The 18,614-nt window shown below is 30.1% G+C and overlaps 1 protein-coding gene across 1 annotated transcript in view; it reads right to left on the bottom strand.

Annotated features, from left to right (window-relative positions):
* Nucleotides 1–18,614, bottom strand: part of LOC134711394 (ubiquitin carboxyl-terminal hydrolase 34-like) — a 63,203-nt gene that overhangs the window by 10,126 nt on the left and 34,463 nt on the right. Inside the window, exons 36-69 of the mRNA XM_063571956.1 lie at nucleotides 18,418–18,528; nucleotides 17,915–18,091; nucleotides 16,939–17,122; nucleotides 16,271–16,434; nucleotides 15,171–15,236; nucleotides 14,806–14,952; nucleotides 14,275–14,331; nucleotides 13,891–13,968; nucleotides 13,399–13,493; nucleotides 12,860–13,029; nucleotides 12,057–12,225; nucleotides 11,588–11,666; nucleotides 11,362–11,415; nucleotides 10,857–10,988; nucleotides 10,235–10,299; nucleotides 9,874–10,003; nucleotides 9,333–9,398; nucleotides 9,039–9,119; nucleotides 8,613–8,695; nucleotides 8,294–8,372; nucleotides 7,825–7,989; nucleotides 7,211–7,390; nucleotides 6,393–6,497; nucleotides 5,862–6,011; nucleotides 5,326–5,473; nucleotides 4,490–4,587; nucleotides 3,999–4,031; nucleotides 3,456–3,504; nucleotides 3,088–3,173; nucleotides 2,434–2,517; nucleotides 1,577–1,683; nucleotides 1,166–1,343; nucleotides 474–631; nucleotides 134–212 (exon numbers count right to left, since the gene is read on the bottom strand). Of these exons, the coding sequence (XP_063428026.1) occupies nucleotides 134–212; nucleotides 474–631; nucleotides 1,166–1,343; nucleotides 1,577–1,683; nucleotides 2,434–2,517; nucleotides 3,088–3,173; nucleotides 3,456–3,504; nucleotides 3,999–4,031; nucleotides 4,490–4,587; nucleotides 5,326–5,473; nucleotides 5,862–6,011; nucleotides 6,393–6,497; nucleotides 7,211–7,390; nucleotides 7,825–7,989; nucleotides 8,294–8,372; nucleotides 8,613–8,695; nucleotides 9,039–9,119; nucleotides 9,333–9,398; nucleotides 9,874–10,003; nucleotides 10,235–10,299; nucleotides 10,857–10,988; nucleotides 11,362–11,415; nucleotides 11,588–11,666; nucleotides 12,057–12,225; nucleotides 12,860–13,029; nucleotides 13,399–13,493; nucleotides 13,891–13,968; nucleotides 14,275–14,331; nucleotides 14,806–14,952; nucleotides 15,171–15,236; nucleotides 16,271–16,434; nucleotides 16,939–17,122; nucleotides 17,915–18,091; nucleotides 18,418–18,528 (3,807 nt within the window). The remainder of the gene's footprint in view (nucleotides 1–133; nucleotides 213–473; nucleotides 632–1,165; nucleotides 1,344–1,576; nucleotides 1,684–2,433; nucleotides 2,518–3,087; nucleotides 3,174–3,455; nucleotides 3,505–3,998; nucleotides 4,032–4,489; nucleotides 4,588–5,325; nucleotides 5,474–5,861; nucleotides 6,012–6,392; nucleotides 6,498–7,210; nucleotides 7,391–7,824; nucleotides 7,990–8,293; nucleotides 8,373–8,612; nucleotides 8,696–9,038; nucleotides 9,120–9,332; nucleotides 9,399–9,873; nucleotides 10,004–10,234; nucleotides 10,300–10,856; nucleotides 10,989–11,361; nucleotides 11,416–11,587; nucleotides 11,667–12,056; nucleotides 12,226–12,859; nucleotides 13,030–13,398; nucleotides 13,494–13,890; nucleotides 13,969–14,274; nucleotides 14,332–14,805; nucleotides 14,953–15,170; nucleotides 15,237–16,270; nucleotides 16,435–16,938; nucleotides 17,123–17,914; nucleotides 18,092–18,417; nucleotides 18,529–18,614) is intronic.

Genomic DNA, 18,614 nt, shown 5'->3' with positions numbered 1-18,614 from the left:
TATTATTGGTCGAGAATCAAATAATACAGCATTAATGCACAATAACATTTTATTATATATATTATATCTAAGTGGAAAGGACTAACTGTAGATAGGCATAAAACAACTCATCTGTATAACATGTAATACAAACCTCAGACATCATCTGTAAGCCTCCTTGATATATTAGGAATAGTCTGTCATTATCAGTGTCCACTAATATCTTCAACACACTATAATAGAAAATGGCAGATCTTTCGTGTGATTATGTTTTATATGATCTTTATTCAAAGAGAGAAAGGACTTTTGAATTTCAAATACGGGTGGGTGTCTTAAAAAACATGTGTACAATAAATGTTAAATTGAAATTCTAAAATTACCAAAACGTTCAGTACCTACCACATATGATAACTAAACATCCCTTATCCATTTTCTGAGAATGTAACGATTCTTCAAAAAATATTGTAACATAATCTTCAGTCTAAAATATTTACCTGATTAAAGTTTGCCATCCAGATCTTGCGTCTAACATATTTAAGAACATCTGTGATGTGTTTTTCTTGAATGAATTAATGGATCTAACTTCCTCTTCTGAACTGTCTGAGTATTTTGTAGCCATTAATCTCATCATTTTAAATAATTCATCTACAGCCTGCAAATTACAAAAATAGTTTACATATCCAACTTTTGTTATTTTTATTTCATTATCTTATTCATAAATCAATTAAACAAACACCTTTAGTTGGTGGATAATTAAAAAAAAGCAATGTAAAAGGGAACTTATCGTAATGTTAGTGATTGCCTTTAATAATGTCTTCGTATATTTTGTCCATTGGGGATTTAGTGTTGATAGCAGGTCTTTGATGTATTGTAAATTGTGACTTAGAGCTCTACATTCTGCATAGACATTTAACAACTGTTGTAAGGTTGTTTTTTGTTGTTTTTTGATTGTTTTTTTTTATCTTGGAACTGTTAAGTATTGGTTTGCTGTATACAACATATAATTCTAATATCTATTATTTTTTTTTATCTATATGGAAAACAATGAAATAATTGAATTTATGCTGTCATTGTCATTGAAAATACTTTTTTGTCTCAAAAATGGTGAAATTGCATTTACTAATGCAAAACATAATGTGAAAAAAACAATGGATTTATCGTCAAATATTGTATGTAGAATACTTACAGCAGCATACTTCGTAGGATAAGGTGCTATATTTTGGAAAGCCCAGTTAATGTTTTGATGTGACGCTAACTGTCTTGTGAATACCCTGGATTGTTGACAACACATCCGTAACAATCCATAATATGACGGTAACATTATTCTGTTAAACATTAGAACATCCTGATCATCATGGTCAGCCCTGGAAAAAAAAGGTGTTACAGAAAAAGTTAATTACTTTTGAAGAAGTTCTTCATAAAATATTTCTGTGTTCACATTTGATGAGGCATCAAGATAATGTGTTTTTATAGATAAACAGGACAATTCAAGACTTTCTACAGTATTTATCATTATTGCAAGAAACCTCCATAGTAAGCTTTGTACATTTAAGATTCTGCTACTTTCTATGATTAAACATTTTCATGGCATACTTACAAAATATAATTATAAGCTATCTGTTTACAAACATTTGGATTACTGACAATCTTCATGATATTTTCTGGACAATCTACACATGCCTGGTACCAGAAATACATCAAAGCCTGTAATGCAATACATATATTCTTTTATATTAATTTCACAAGCAACCTAACAATCGAATAAGCATAAGTATAAACTTTGAAATCATAACTGTTTTCATGATATAGAGTGGACACGATTTTTACCATAGGACATGGGTTGTTAACTGAAACCAAAGTTTTTATTTACCCTGACCTTTGATCTAAGAAGTTGTACATTAATTATGACACCCCCTTTGGTGTTGGTTAAAAAACATGTCAAGTGTAAACTTTCAATTTATAAACAGTTCTCAAGACATACAGTGGACACGATCTTTATCAAAGGACATGGGGTTGTCAACGGAAACCAAAGGTTTTGACCTTGACCATTGTTCTAAGAGTTAGTACAAACAATGTCCTCTGGTGTAGGCTAATATACATGTCAAGTATGAACTTAAAAATCATAACTGTTCTCCTGATATAGAGCAGACAAAATTTGTTAAAGATGGATGGACAGACAGACTGATCACTACAAAGCGATTGGGCCCTTATTATACTAATGTATGTAAATAATGTATTTCAAAGGTTTTAAATGAAAATTAACAAATGATTAAAATAACTCTTTTTATGTGAAAATTTCTACAAGTATGCTTTACAAAACCAACTCAGCCAGTTTTCAAAAAATGTCATTAATGCCTCTCATTAGAACAAAACTATCAAATTTTCACCACAACTTGCTTGTTAACATTGTTATCTGATGCATGTAACTATTTATATGTAATATGCACAAAGTACCTGTTTATTATGGTGCATTGAAATCTGGGGTTCACACAACTTTGGCTGAAAAAGGTTCCATAAATCCTGGAACAATCTACCAAACTGAAATTAAACAAAATGTTGTTTAAATGTTATTACAGATAAGGCTCTATTTTTAACATCTTTCCTGACAACTTTATACAGAGTTGATTAAAAAAATCAAGATGGTGATTTTTTTCTGTTTCAAGGTATTTTCCATTGTGAAATTTAATGAAGTCTATGGGTAGTGATATTTTCATGATCACAGTTTTTATCAAGAGATATTCTAGAGAGAAAAAATAATGCATCTGTGTCATTTTGGTCTCTTGTGGACAGTTGTCTCATTGGCAATCATACCACATCTTCTTTTTTTTATATGTTATGTTAAAGGGCAAATACTTTCTTCCTAATCAACACAACCACCAGGTCCATCTTATTTCATTGACAAAATCTTCACTGAAATATTATTTAGAGTAACATAGAACTTAAAATAACAGTGCCTTCAAAAATCACAAAGAAAATTTTCTGAATAAACATTTTGTCTTCAGAAATTTAGTTGTTTATGGCAAACTGAAGACATTGCAAGGCGAAACCAAATTTTTAGTAATTTCTGAGCACATGCAATTATAATAGATTTTTTTTAAAATATTTTACCATTAGTTTTTCTGTTCTTGAAATTAAACAGTAAGACATCACAGCAAAATAACTTGTCAGTTTGGAAGTTCCATGGGCCTGTGGATCTGTAATATAAATAAATACATGTAACTAATATCAGGTTTGAGAAAGAAAAATCTTTCCAGGCAATAAGTTATATCCTAAATTTGTAACATATTTCTTGCATAACAATTTGTGTAAACAAACTAACGTAAAAGAAGATTTTTTTTACTTTTACCAAGAAAATTGTTCTAATGTCAAGATTTGTTTAAGCTCAATAAACACTCTACATTTTGTAGTACTGTATTCTGTCACTCTTTAGTTTAACACATCAAACAAATTCTGATGAATACACAAAGTTTACTTACCAACATACAGTTTGGCTCTGGATAACAAACTTAGCAAGTGTTCATAAATCTGTAAATGGAAAAAGCAAATGTTTTATTTCTTACAAAATATCAACCCATTAAAATTTCTCACTTGAAGCATGTAATACTGTGGATTCATTTATTTTGTGGGTACCAGTTTTCATGGATTAAGGAATACTTCCATGTTCGTGAATATTTTTATTCATGGTTCTGCTGAAGTCTGCATACATGGATATAGAAAAAAATTATTCATTAAACATTAAATTTATGTTCTAAGCTACCCACAACATCAAAGAAAATTGGTATCCAACAAATAATAATCAATCCATAGTACAATAAGTCTTTTTAAAAATTGTTATAAAATTGAGAAGAATACCATGATGGGCTACACTCCACAGTAGAATATTATTCTTTGTTAGATAATGAGATATTACCCTTTATAGCAAATCATTTGTAAGATCAATTGCAGTTATCAAATTTTGTTGGTTTTCAGTTATATTAAATTTAATGTATATACACCAAATAATCTTTTTTCATTCTTACCTGGTGTAGAACTATGACAGCCTCTGATGACATCTGAAATGTAAAAAATAAGAAAGTTTTAACATATTTTTATTGATATGAATACTTTTTGAGAAGGGTGATTCACTTATATCAGATTGTTGCCTCTTATTTCATTTAGCTATCATAAAAACATGAAAAAGTCCAGATCATCAAAACAAAATGTGAAAGTGTGTCTCCATTTCCTCTTCAAATAGTCAGAGCAAAAGATTCTTCCACTCTTTCTTCAACATTAAGATATACTTGAACAATATTAACAATTGAATGTCAAGTATTCAAAACTGTCAAGAGGAAAATCATTGCATACCCTTAAGGGATACATATAGCCAAGATATTTTGTATGGTCAGACATTTATTAACAATGTCCATGTCTCCCCTTCTCCTGCTTCTCATTTGTTTAGGCAAAAATTTGAAATGTATGTTTTGATCTATAGACATTTTCTGATACTGCAAACTTTATGAATATAACTTACAGCTGATTCCTTATGGGGACTAACAATACTCCTGGTAGCTCTAAATGTCTGTCTGAAGTGGTTACTGGGTACCAGTGAGATCAATAACATAGCAGCAGCTGATAACAAAAGAAACCAGAAACTTTCATGTGTTCTGTGAATATTACAGATATCAAGTGTATGACATGTTCATCACAAAACAATTACAATCTAGTATTTAGAAGCTACTAAATATGAAAGATTATATTTTCCTCAATATAGCTGAATTAAAAAAATAACTTATGCCTAAACTTAACACTGACTTCCAAGAATATACAGCCATTAATCATCCATTTTTGTGTGTGTGTGAAATTTTTAAAATACATTCAGAGTATATTATGTTGTCATACCTTTTAAAAGTAATCTAGAGTACTGTGGATTCATTATTATTCGTTGGATATCAATTTTCGTGGATTTCGTGGGTACAGCAGAACCACGAAATTAAATGTTCAATGAATACAAACTTTTAGATAGGCTTATATATACAGACTCGGCAAAATCACGAAATTAAATATCCACGAACATGCAAGATTTTCTAAATCCACGAAAATTGGTACCCACGAAAATAAATGAGTCCACAGTATTTAAATGACTAGAGACCAATATGAATTCAAAGCATCTAACAAACTTATTCACACATCTAAAACTTTTTGTTTTTTATGGGAGGGAGTATGCTTCTTAAATTTGACAGCAGTCAGTTTTATTGTAAGTGTCAAACGAAAAGAAAATTGAATGATCTGTAAGGTGGATTTTGATTAAAAATTTTCTTCCAAGTCCAATTAATTGCTACCAATAATTGTACATAGCAAGCCACTTACCATTTCTTACTCTAGCATTATTATTTGCTATAAGATAAGGTTCAACCCAGCTTTCTCTCTGATTCAGGATCCAATGACTAGCTAATTTATTTCTTGTGACTTGAGAGGACATCCATTCTAAACATGGCTGAGGACAACTCTTTGTTAACTGTAATACATTGCAAATAACTCATGATGAAGCAAAAAACAAAAAGACATTCAAGATCTGTAGACCATTTAATAATGTAGATAAGTCTACCACCTCTTTGAGACATTCAAATTTCACCTTTTGCTTAATATCATTACTATCATTGGTAATGATTTTTAAATTTCATAATATCTGATAAAAACATATGGAGGTTTTTAAACAGTTTTTCCAGCATTCAATTAGAGAGACAGTAATATTTATAATTGCTGATCTAAAAGATGGTAGACTAAATGTATATTCATATTATCCAAATATTGAATGGTCTGAAATTAACAATTATTTGCAATATAGTCTGTCATAACAAACAATTGTTTATTATCTTTTAGAGTTAGTAACAAACAATACTTACATCCCAGAAACGCTGTAGACAATACTGTGTAAAGGGAGGTAATCCAGGAGGACCTCCGCCAAATTCTACTAACATTGACAACAGTTTGAAGAATGGCTGGGAATGTTCTATACTTAATTTCTTTATTGCACTAAATACCATGGTAACAATCTGAAATATAAAGAATATAGGTATCAGCATAAATACTTAACTATTTCAATGTGTCATTTTCTGTAAACAAAAATATTGTGCTGTCCCTTTATATATGTACAACCCTTTTTAGCCGACTTTGATTAGTTTAAAAAAATTCTTAACTTAGATAAAATTGAAGATTCAAGTTATTTCTCGATTCATGAAATTACATTCATAAATGGCTCAAAATATTAGCTTCATTACTATAATGGATTAAATTTGTTGAGTATTCCTTTACACATGCATATTTTATTTTATATCTTCTTTTTTTCAATTCAAAAATTGTATAATTTCAACTCTAACAAAATAGGGTTGTGTTAAGCTTCTTTATTTTGACATCTTAAAACTAGTTCTACTTACAGCAACAGCTAACTGTTCATTCCATCTACTCAGACTAAATATCAAATTACATGTCTGCCTCAAATTAATGGCATCTCTTATTTGGTTAAATAAGAATGGGAACCCCTGAAAATGCACAATAGTAAGCATATGTAGAATTGAGTGAGTAAGTACACAATTGAAAGCTGGTATGAAGGGTCTGAAGGTAAAGGAAGTCAATAATTGATAAGGGCTTTTCTAGAAAACAATATATGGTGGTGTGGATAGGAATAACTTTATTTTTTTTATGAATGGGGCACTTCACAAAATTAAAATTCTGTGGTTATATATGCAATTGAATTGGTGGTGAATAGCCCTTAAGCTTTTTTTTAACATCAATGCTTATCTATTAAATCGGTGGAAAAAATTCAAGTCTTCTTAAACATTATATTTATACCAATAAACATTATCTTAAACAAATGACCTTAAAGGAGACGAATACAATGTTAAATAATATAAATAAAAGAATTAGTAAGGGTATACATGTATGTTAAACCCCAGATATCTGTATTTATGTCAGTTAACATATAATTAGCCCAAGAGCCATATTTGAGTTGTCCCAGCTGTTAGTATAGGATCGCCCTCATCTAAGCTTAATATATCATTCATCAATGTGTAACTAGTGATACGTGCTACAAAGAAAAGGAGAAGGTTGTCAGTCGTATGATAATAGGGACTTATTTCTTTGGGAATACATTTTCCATTTTTTAGGGACAAAAAAAATTTAAAATAAAATAAAACCCACCAACAAAACAAACAAACAATAATGTATAAAATAGTATTACCTTCACAGTACTAACCTTCCCCCCAATAATAGCACTATAATCTTTATCACTGATGTGTAATTGTTTATCCTCTCCGCGGGACTTCTCTACGAGTACGGCAATCAGAGTGATCATCTTCTCCAGCGACAGAGGTTTATAGGCATCATCTGTTATAGTGATGACCTCATCATCTTCATCATCAGAGGGAATTTCAACCTGTAAATAAGAAATACTCCTAAGTGTATAATGCAAACTTTGAGCCTTATTATCTCAAGAAAAAAGGAACTTACCACCTAGACTGTGTATATGTTATCAATTTTTTCAGTGGTGGTAGGAATACTTGCATCAATGCAAATAACCTACCCATCTTCCCATTACTTCTATAATGAGAGACACCATTCTCTTGCAGACTGACCAACATTTGCAAGAGGTCAGCAAATAGTTATTTCAAGCAGAAATAATAGGATTACAAATTGGGTACTTCCCTCTTCGAAAGAAAGACATTTTGGTTAAAAATCATTTTTTTCAAAACTTTAACTTAACTTCTAAACTTTTGTGACATAATAAAATATTTATTTTCACTAAGGTTTACAACGATTCCACTTCTATCTGTATCCATCTTTGAGAGTAGAATTATACTTTAAACTTACATAATTTTCTTGAGCTTTCTGTCCAAGGTAAAAGTTAATCATGGTTGAGATAGCATTGATGTGAATCATAAATATACACTCCTCGTCTCCCATCTTAGCAAACTCCAGTAGGAATGCAAAATATTCTGTTAAATATTTACTGTGTGGTCGAACACCATGTTCTATCTGTAATCAAGCACAAAAATTGGTTAAAATTTATAACAAAATAAATTGTGGGGCATATCTTTTCTAAAATACAAAAAAAAATAAGCAAGTCTGTAAAAAAAATATTCGAACAAGCAATGTAAATCTTATTCTTGGAGAACTTAAAGACAAAGATATTTGAAGAAAAAAATATTCATTGAAAAAGTTTGTGAAAAAAGATTTTGGAAATACAGGTCAGGCTTGCTTCTTAACTAGTTCACATTTAACATGATTTTTTGTTAAAACTTTGCAAAGAGAAATTCTTTAATATAAACTTTTTACTTACTATTGACAACATCTTCTTGATAAACCTTGTAACACAAGACTTGCTTCCAAGTTCTGCTACATCAATTTCTCCATCTTCCCTGAAATAAAATTTATGACACATTATATTATTATGCATGTATTAACAGGAATAAAACATACATCACACAAAGAGGTACAGTAAGAAATAATTCAGCTTCATAAAAGTTTCAGTCATGAGAAGAAAATTCGCTTCGTTAGCCAGATAATATACAATTGATACACACAATATATTTTTCAGCAGTCATAAGGCTTACTCAGTTATTCAAAAGTCTTTTTTCTTTTCTTAATAAAATACTAACCCTTCAATGAGAGGAACCAGGTAGAGATCTTCATGTGATGATCTTAGCTGTGTTATTACATGAATAAGGAGTCTCTGGAACATCTATAATTATATAAATATCACATCATTAAATCAATAACTAATTGAGAAAAAATACAACTTCAAAGCCTTTAAGAAAGAACTTTATGTAAAATAAGAATGATCTATACATGAAAAATATTCTCAAAGTTTGGAAGGGCAAAATAAAAATACATTGAAAATTAAGAGTGTAATTTCAATTTGAATGAATCTGAAAATAAAAATCACATGTAGAGTGCAGTGCATCTACTCAATATATAAAACACAAATGTTAACTAAGGCCTGAACACTGTTTTGATGTTTGAAAATTGTTGAAAATAGGAGTATAGAGATGATTTTGGATTGTCTATATATTTTCTTGACCTACCTGTCTGACCATCTGGTTAGGGCATTTTATTAGAATTTGTTGCGGCCACCAGTCACTTTCTGCCATGTGATCCAGGAACCACTACAATACATTTCAGGTTTATTTTATTATAATCATACTTTTATCATGTACTAAAAATCATTAACCAATCAAATGGCACTTTATACTTGATTTGTTTAAACTAAATACTTTGTTTATATTTTGTTTACCCTTCTTGACAAATTTAAGATTATTCATAAAACCTTGATGCTTAAAATATATATTTTGCTAAAAAAATGTATTTTTTAAACTTACCTCACAAGCTCCAGGACAGGAATTAAACTGTTTCGTCAACAATTCTATCCACTGTAACATTGTTGGCTGAAAAATTAAAAAAAATATCATCAATCTTTTGCCGACCGTGCAAGGGCTGTATAGCCAGTCAAGGTCGTTAAAAACTTCCATTTGTGTATCAATTTTTTTTGTGTAGTATCAAATTGTTTCCAGTACTTTTCTGGTTATACTAAACTTTTATTGAGATGTTATATTACTTATTTCAATACCAGGTGAACATGTATGATTTACAGAATATATGTATAGCCATAAATGACATTTACATGTAAACATAACTACCAAGAATTATGTGTATGGAATGCTACCAGTTTTCCATTTCTTAGAGTCGAATAATATGTTTTTATAAGTTTTATTTACTAGGTAGATGATGTATAGCTTGTGTAAATCAAAATTCTTTGCTTTATTTTTCACATTGATTTTTTTGTTCATCTTATTACCTAAAATATGAAATGCATGTCATCAAAATAAAATATTGCAGTATAACAAAATATTTAACACATACCTTTTCTTTCGCATGTATGAGTGTTTCCAATACAAATGAAGTACTTAGTTGAGCAGCATTTAACGAAACCAGATTTTCTGGATCTTTTGGTAACGTAGTAGGTATATAGCCACATATCTGCCACATAAACCTGAAATATATACATGAATACATGAAATTCTTCTCAAATAAATTGTGAGTTTTATAGGTATTAAGCCATTTATAAGTTTGACAATATTTTGAAGTGGTCAATTCTATTAAGATTGCTGTTAAACAATTAATTAACTAGATAACAGTTGAAATCAAATTTCAATAGTCATGTTGATCCAGTTAGATCTCTTGCAATGTTAAACATTTAAACAGTACTATACATTGAACTTACCCAAAATAGGTGTGATCCAAAATATTCTTGTCTTGTAAAAACTGTGTGTTGTCTTGCCAAATCCACTACAATAAAAACGTAATACTATATGAAAATTGGGAATACCTTATTATGTAACAGTAAATTCAGAAATAACTGCATGAATTTAATAATGAGGTTTAAGAAAATAATACATGTGAATAATTCTATCAGAATGAAAGTTAATGTGAAACTTATCCTGTCACATGATTTGCAAATTTAAAAAAAAAGTTTAATGCAATAACATATTTTCTAATATTGTAAAAACTGATAATTTTATAATTGAAAATAAAATAAAGGCCATAAAAATTGTAATCCCTATGGCATAACTTAATTTCTCAACAGAAGTCAATCTCTGATAATTTAGCCTCAGATGATTTTGTTTTCATGGATCCCCATAAGTTAAAACAATATACAAATGAAAATGTCAATTGTCTTAAAACAACAAACAATGGATGGTCAGAATTTGGTTCCAAGTAATGACAAATAGGTCATATGGTCAACTGAACATGGTGAGAAAATAATTTGGAAAAATCTGATCATTATGGTGAAATCTTAACAAAATAAATTGCCTTGCATTTGCATGTTTGTTACATAGCCTTACCTCTTCTAATTCCTTTGTCAATTCAAAGTTAAATTTTGGTTGATCTGTCGTTTGTTCTACAAGATCTAACTTCTTCTCATCCTCAGGTCTGGGTGAACATCTCTCATAAAACAACATGTAGGCACTGTTAGTCTACAATCGTAAATAAATGTTGTATGTAGACAAAAGTATTTTTTTTATCAGTATTTGAACAATTGCAGCTGTTTGGTGTGTCACAAAAGGCAAAAGTTTGGTTTAAAAAAGCACTTGAGTGTGTATAGGTATATAAATAATTCATTTCTAGTTCAATTTTATCAAATAATAATCTTTAATGTAGAGCAGCCCTCCTCATTTTGTAACAAGTGCAAACATCAGCTTGTTTCAATCATCAATGTTAAAACATTATGAAAGTATTTAACAAACAATGAGTATGGAATCTTTTCAATTGTAGTGTAGTGAAAAGATATTGAAGGACAATCTTAATTTAAAACACTGTGTAGGACATTAATGCTACATCTTTTCTTACCTTTTCAAATGAGAAATCCATGAATTTATCTGTCACAGAGTCATAGGTTTTACTCTGAAATAAAAAGACATAAACATTTTAAGAGTCTTGTTTCTACAAAAAGAGATAGTCATAATTTTGCTTATATGATTATATTGATTGATTGTTGGTTGCTTAACATCCAGTGTATATGACTATAATATAGCATTTAGTTTCTAGGGAAAAAAAACGAAACATAATAGCTTACAGTCATTTCACCACCAAAACATTCTTGAGCTATCTGACTTGGATCGAAAGACTTCACTTCAGCATCGTTGAACAAGTACCTATAAAGTAAATAGAATACAGTGAATAATTCAGAATAAACAGCTTTACAAACTTTGATATTTGTATTAACTTGAAAACTTTCAATGATAGTGTTGGTATTGCAAGAATTATTGGACACCTAAACTAACTTCTCTCAATACAAATAATAATTCAAAACTGTTTTCACAATCAAAACCACTTTCCTCCATTGTGTATAAACTGTTAAAAACATTATTTCACAAAATGTGTTATTTAAATTTTGAAAAAATATTTCCTAATACAATGTCTAACTATCGACAAACACTTTAATAAAATACACACAAGTTTTGAACAGGGCTACTGAAATAAAATTTGTTTGATTCTAATTGGCTTTTATATCAATTTTCTACACACCCACAACATAGACTTACCATTTGTCTTGTCCATTTTCTGATTTATGTAACCTGTCCCTAATAAAACTGTAATAATGTCCCCCATCAGCAGTACCAGTATGTACAGTTACCCCTATCAGTTCATAATCATAGCTGTCATTATCTTCATATTCTCCTAAAATCTGCATTTTGTCATCTTCATCATCATCTTGAACGAAATACAAAGAAAATCTTACTAACATGAGTATAAGCAGGAAAGCTATGAGTTGAACTAGTACAATTCAGATATAAATGAACATTTATGACAAGAGGAATAAAAAATTCTTCTGGCATGTCTATGTTTTCCATCATTTTTTTGGGGATGTTTATGCTGTTCAATCTTAAGTTTTCTATGTAGTGCCCTAACACTACACAGAAAAGATTGAGCAACATAAACATCACCAAAAAAAATGATGGAAAACTTAGAAATGCCAGAAGAATTTTATTTCACCAATATTTTTTCTATTGTCTCCTTGACATCTTCCTCCCCTTTTCAGCCCAATTGATTGATTTTTGTTTGTTTTACATCTTGTGAATGCAAGATAACATGAATCCATGAGTAACATACAAGATTAATCAAATATGAGTTTGGTAATAACATTTTTGAAAACTCACTTTTGTCAAATGGCTATGCCAAAAAAAATGGCTATGCCAAAAAAAAAAAAAAAGTTCCTTTACCAAATTTTCAAACCAGAGTTAAATATTCTTTTTTATGTAGTAGTCATACGATATAGTATTTTTTTTCAAATTTGTCTGTCAACTGGACTAATCTAGATTGTATGGTATGCAAGGTTCTTTCTTACCTTTGAGTTTATCTGGTCCCATCAGATTTTTCTCCATATATTGTGACATATCCAGTCTAAGTGGGAAGGAGAAATGTGTATTGACTTTCTCCTTCAGCATGGTCACCATGTTAAATGTATATCTCATAGTGTTAAAACATAATATTCTGGGAAGTCTCTTAAAACAGGCTCTGAAAAAAAAAACATAATGCAAATAATGAAAGGAACTCATAACTTCAATTTCAAGTATATAAATCATGAAACTTATGATCTGTTTTCAATGCCTCTTATTTTATAAACTTTAATAATAAAATTACAGCAAGTTTATATTGGTGGAGGAAGCCCATGTATCCTGAGATTTGACATGTTTGTGATCCCTGTAGATCAACTTCTGAGACCACTCTGCTACCAAGACCACCTACACTTATCTTAATGAATGTATAAAATGATGCAGTAAGAAGGTTTATACACTTTAAACATGATATTCAAGTGAACGAGTTTTAAATTAAACAGAATATAAGGGTCAGTTTTATCTGTGAAAACAATATAAAAATATTTACCTTTTTTCTGCCCTGACTTTCTTCTGACATTTAGAACAAGTATACATGTTATCTCCTTCTAACATATCTTTAACTGTCACTTCATCAAGGGATTCCTACAGGAAAAGTTTATATATTAACCTTAAGAGTAGATTTAAATTCTATTGCTTGGTTGCTGGTTTATTTACTTGCATCCAGCATATCTTTTTATTCAAACTCATTTTCTTCATATGTCTTTATTTAAACTCCAACATCTGTTAAGTTAAATAGTTGACCATCTGTCTTATTGACTCTTAACAAATTTTAACTGGTAATAGTCTTGTAATGATTAGTATTTTACGTATCTTGAAGTTGCAGAAAAATATATCTTTATATTTGTGTTCTTCATTCCTTCTGTTATGAATTGTTCAGAAGTTCAAGGGTATTCCTTGTGTATTTTTCATAAATAAGGTAACTTTCTTTTTCTATTTGGTAAAATTTCTGGTATTTATTGTTATGGTTTTTGCTACTTACATTTAGATTTTTCATATCTGTAACCTGACACCTGACAGTATAAAATTCTTCCAAGGTTCTACTGACATGAGGACAGTCCTAGTATAAATATAAATATACTATAGTATAATGAAAATATAGCAATATAAGGAACTATTTCTCCTGTAATTTGGATAACCATAAACCTATAAGCTTGAAGAACATTTTATAACCATTAATAGATATAATTTTTACAATGGTGACAGCATGCATGTTTAAATATTGTTTCAATGATTAAAATTTAGGGGCATCTTGTAAATAAAAAGAATAAATTCTAACATAGAGATAAAATGAAAAGTTGATTTAGACATTTCATTCTTTAATATCTGACATATTCTAGAACTGTAATAGATGAAATAAACTTACCAGAGAAACAACATTATTTGTTAGCACTCCACCAAATAAACTCTTGACTAGCTTCCTCTGAAAGTGAGAAAAAAAACACCATAAAATATAAAACAGTTGTAAGTGAAAGTATACTCAATTGATATTGAAAATACTGAATTAATGATGGTAAGGGATACATCTGTAGCTTCATTTAAATGTTGCAATTTGTTAAAAATTTTGTTTCACTCATATAAAGATCCTAATGTTAAATATTTAACCAGGATATATCCACTATTTATACTTAGTAACTGTTCCATGTTTTACTTTATAAAATGCATTGCAATCATTTTTCAAATGACTAAAACTTTGGATTCAAATTCTTCATTCAAAGAATTGTCTTATGAAATAAAAAAAAATCTATAAAAGAACCAAAGTAATTGGATTTTAAATTGAACTAGAATTTATACACTGCTGAATGTAAGTATAAACTTTAATAAAAATTTATGGACCACACAAAATAAATGTTTAAGATTTTCCCTTTAAATAACAAAGTGGTATATACAACCATACCATTTCTGGGGACATTTCCTCAAGTTTACTGATAAGATCTGTGAAGAACTCTGTCATATCTTTCTGCTCTCCAGTGTTTAATGGTTGTTTGTCCATTGTGTAGGTCTTACAAAAACTTCTGGGGTTATAGGCTTTTCTCTCACTTTCCTACAATAATTTAAAACTTGATATACATACAACTATAGTTACGGACAACTTATTCAATCAATGCTTAAGTGTAAAAGAAAATTATCTACTCTTATTGAACAAAGCATATTCAGTAAAGCTCATATCTGGCATTCAACTATCATGAGCTCAAGAGGTATTTATACATAAATGAAAACAAATATAATGCTTTACCCAAAATTATGAAGTAAAATACCAACCTGAAGATATGCAAACATTTTCTGTATTTCAATCAATGTCTCTTCATAACGATTCTGTTTTGTACACTGCAAATATACACATTTATCATATGTTTAGTAGTAAATACAGTAGTTTTGCATATGTGATAAATAGGCTGCTGTTTAATCCATATCGCGCAACTTTGATGCGCACCCTTTATCGCATACCCTTTATCACACCCCTACCCTTTATCGCATACCCTTTATCGCACCCCTACCCTTTATCACACCCCTACTTTTTTTTTTTTTTTTTTTTTTTTTTTACATAAAGTCCGTTTTAATTTTTTTTAGCTCAAGAAAAATTTTCCTCAAAATTTTATTTAATGACGTCATAGTTTGGTATGTAACGTCACGAACGTTGTTTTCACATTGTATGTGACGTCACGAACGTCAAGTTTTCATAGTTTTTGGCACACTAAATGCAACTTTAAAAAACTTACAAAAATAAACAAAATATTTTTAAAACAACAGCACGCAAATTGTAAGGTAACCAAGGTGCTTCGGATTAGTAAATGAGCAGTTCTTTTAAGGCCTTTGAAACAAGACAAAAGTAGAACTGAAGGTAACCCAGTGCTATGGATCAGAAAACAGTTCATATAATACTCTTCTGTTGAAACATATGATAAAGCGTATAATACATGGCAAAATCCGTATCACATGCCGTATCACCCTCGACCAATATCATCCCTCGGGCCTAAAGGCCCTTGGGCTGATATTGATGTCTCAGGATGATACGACATATGATACAGATTTTGCCATGTATTATTCTCTATATATTGTATACCGATGTAAAAATATATTGCAAAGTAGACATAATAGAAGTCTGTCTATATGAACTTGAAAATTAAGTTATTTTTTAGAAAATGAAAAAAAAAAACAGTTCTCACATGAAAACACTAATAAATATTTAGATCTGGTAGATTTTCACATGTGGATAACATCAATAAATGTGTCAACTGAAATATTTTTATCTGAAAGTTTTATAGGTCTTTTTTTATTATTAACCTATTAATAATTTCAAATGACTAATCCTGACAAAAAACTTATCCCATAAAACAATGTCAATTTCACAATATACTAACCTTAGCTTGTAAAACTGACTGTCTAGCTTGTGGTATCATATACAAATGTTGCATACATGTGGCCATATAACACGTAGCTCCTAGGTTAGTCAGACCAACATATCCACACTTAGATCTACCATCTTCATGGGGCCAGTAATCCCAAGGATACTGAGAGTGGGCATCTACAAAATTGATTATAGGCATCAAAGCATTTGATATAAGAATAAGGTAGTCACAGTAGTATGGTAGTGTGGTTTGTTGGTCAAAATCTTCCTGTGTGGATCACTTACTGAGGTTAAAAGGGTATCTATACTATTGTAATTTGTATTTATGAAGGTCCTCATAATTTGCATCTTTTCTTGTAACTATCAAGTATTTTTCAAATGTTGGATTTACCCTTTTGAACTACAATTTACTCCACAAATAAAACAATGATCTTTAATTGTCGCAGTGCCTAATTAAAGGCATATCATATAATCCAGGTTGTAAATTTTAATATCTGTTTCTCTTTATTTGTGACTGAGATCTCAAAATATCTTATCTACTTTCATTTTCATCATCAAAATTTCAGGATATAATTTCATTATGAATCAATAGCCCCAACAAAATCATGGATTTATAATCAGATTCAATTTAACATGTCACAAATCTAATGGTTCTTGCTTCTACCTATCAATATTCATTACCTTTTGAATGTTGTTGCATCATCTTGTTGTGTAAAATCCTGAAGTTCTCTACACAATTTTTCACAAATTCTACCAACAAATCATATGCTGCCCCTCGTGCTGTTTGACTTTTACACTTTGGAAAGTATCGCTTCTTGGGATTGGGTAAGGCAAACAAGAAATCAAATACCTCATTGAGAAATTCCTGAAACATAATTTTTCCCAATAAAAGATATCTAAAATATAATCAGAGCCTTTTCTTTTCAGAATCTTACTATTAATAAAAAAAAAAATCCTTTTAAATATATTTGCAATATTTTTATTCCAGACATTTTTTTCTTTGCATGTTTTACACTTGATATCAAAAATTATATTTCATTGATGACTAAAGCATTCCAAGCTATCTGCATCTATACAATTCTTACATATTTTCTCTGCATATATGGTGGAGCATGTAATAGTTGGCTGACGAACATACAAAACCTGTCTTTCTCATCTGTCAATATTTTTGTTTAAATTCAAATGCTGACATGTGCTTCAGAAAAACGGTGCAGTCCGGTGTATCCGCGCACCTTAGACTTATGCCTTCACTTCGTTCAACTGATGAAACCAATAATTGGATAATTTTGTGTGAACACATTCATAATATACTTTTATTTCATAAAATTTTCTGTTTGTATCGTTTCATCCTCTGGATTTTGTGTAATGTGTGTCCAAAATTAGGGAAACCCCTGTTCTGAGAGTTCCTCCCATGTCCAGTGATTTCGCTCATGCCTTCCAAAAATAGCTTATTTGGAATAAAGGAAAGATATCATACTACGAAATATAGCTTAGTTTGTACAGGAAGGCTAAAACAATAACAAGAACGATTTTGTATGTGTAACTGTGTTGATATGACGAAATCAGCTAATGCGCTATTACATGGGCTGCACAGACACCGGGGACCATAAAAAAAAATACAAGTCCAAAATGTGTGTTCATCCATATGTCAAATTACCTGTCCCTCAGGTGAAGTTTTAAATGCTGGTTTGTGTTTTAGTATTGATGTACTCAAGTTCAACATTCCAATCACTCCATCATCTTCCTCAAATCCTTGCCTAGTTTCATAGTATGATCTGCTTAATGTCAAGGTGGTAGCTTTCTTAGCTAATTCATTCAAATCTAATCCGCTTTCCTGAAAAATAATTGCAGTATATAAACTTGTCTTGAGTACAGAATATATGTCTATATTGGAAACGGCTCCAGTTATATAAAATAAAGTTCAATAACAGTGCAAGGTGACCTTTAGATGTCATTTCTTGATTTATTGCATTATTATGTCTTTGTAAGAACCAGGCAGGGTGCCATATACATGTGATTTATGAGGGTTTCAGATTTTATCTATAAATGGCCTAGAAGAAGCAGTAACTGAATACTGCTAAAAAAAAAATGTCATTCGTTGTTGTAATGTTGGATTATTAAATACAATACAAATGAGTCAACTGATTAAAAGCCACTTACTGATTCAGGTTTGGCGTCCTCTTTAGAAATACTGTCAACAAATCTACACACTAGCCAGAAGTAATCTCTACAGCCTGGCCCATGGGGTTCTTTTTCTTTAAAACCATCAGCCTGTTGATCATAAATAAATATAAGCATTAAACAAAAGAAATATTTTGTTTCCATCTTAGGTCTGAAATTTCTGTCAGTTTCCTGAC

The sequence above is a fragment of the Mytilus trossulus genome, chromosome 3 (genome assembly GCF_036588685.1).
Source record: "Mytilus trossulus isolate FHL-02 chromosome 3, PNRI_Mtr1.1.1.hap1, whole genome shotgun sequence".
Taxonomy (NCBI): Eukaryota; Metazoa; Mollusca; class Bivalvia; order Mytilida; family Mytilidae; genus Mytilus; species Mytilus trossulus.
This window is presented reverse-complemented; position numbering and strand designations above follow the sequence as displayed.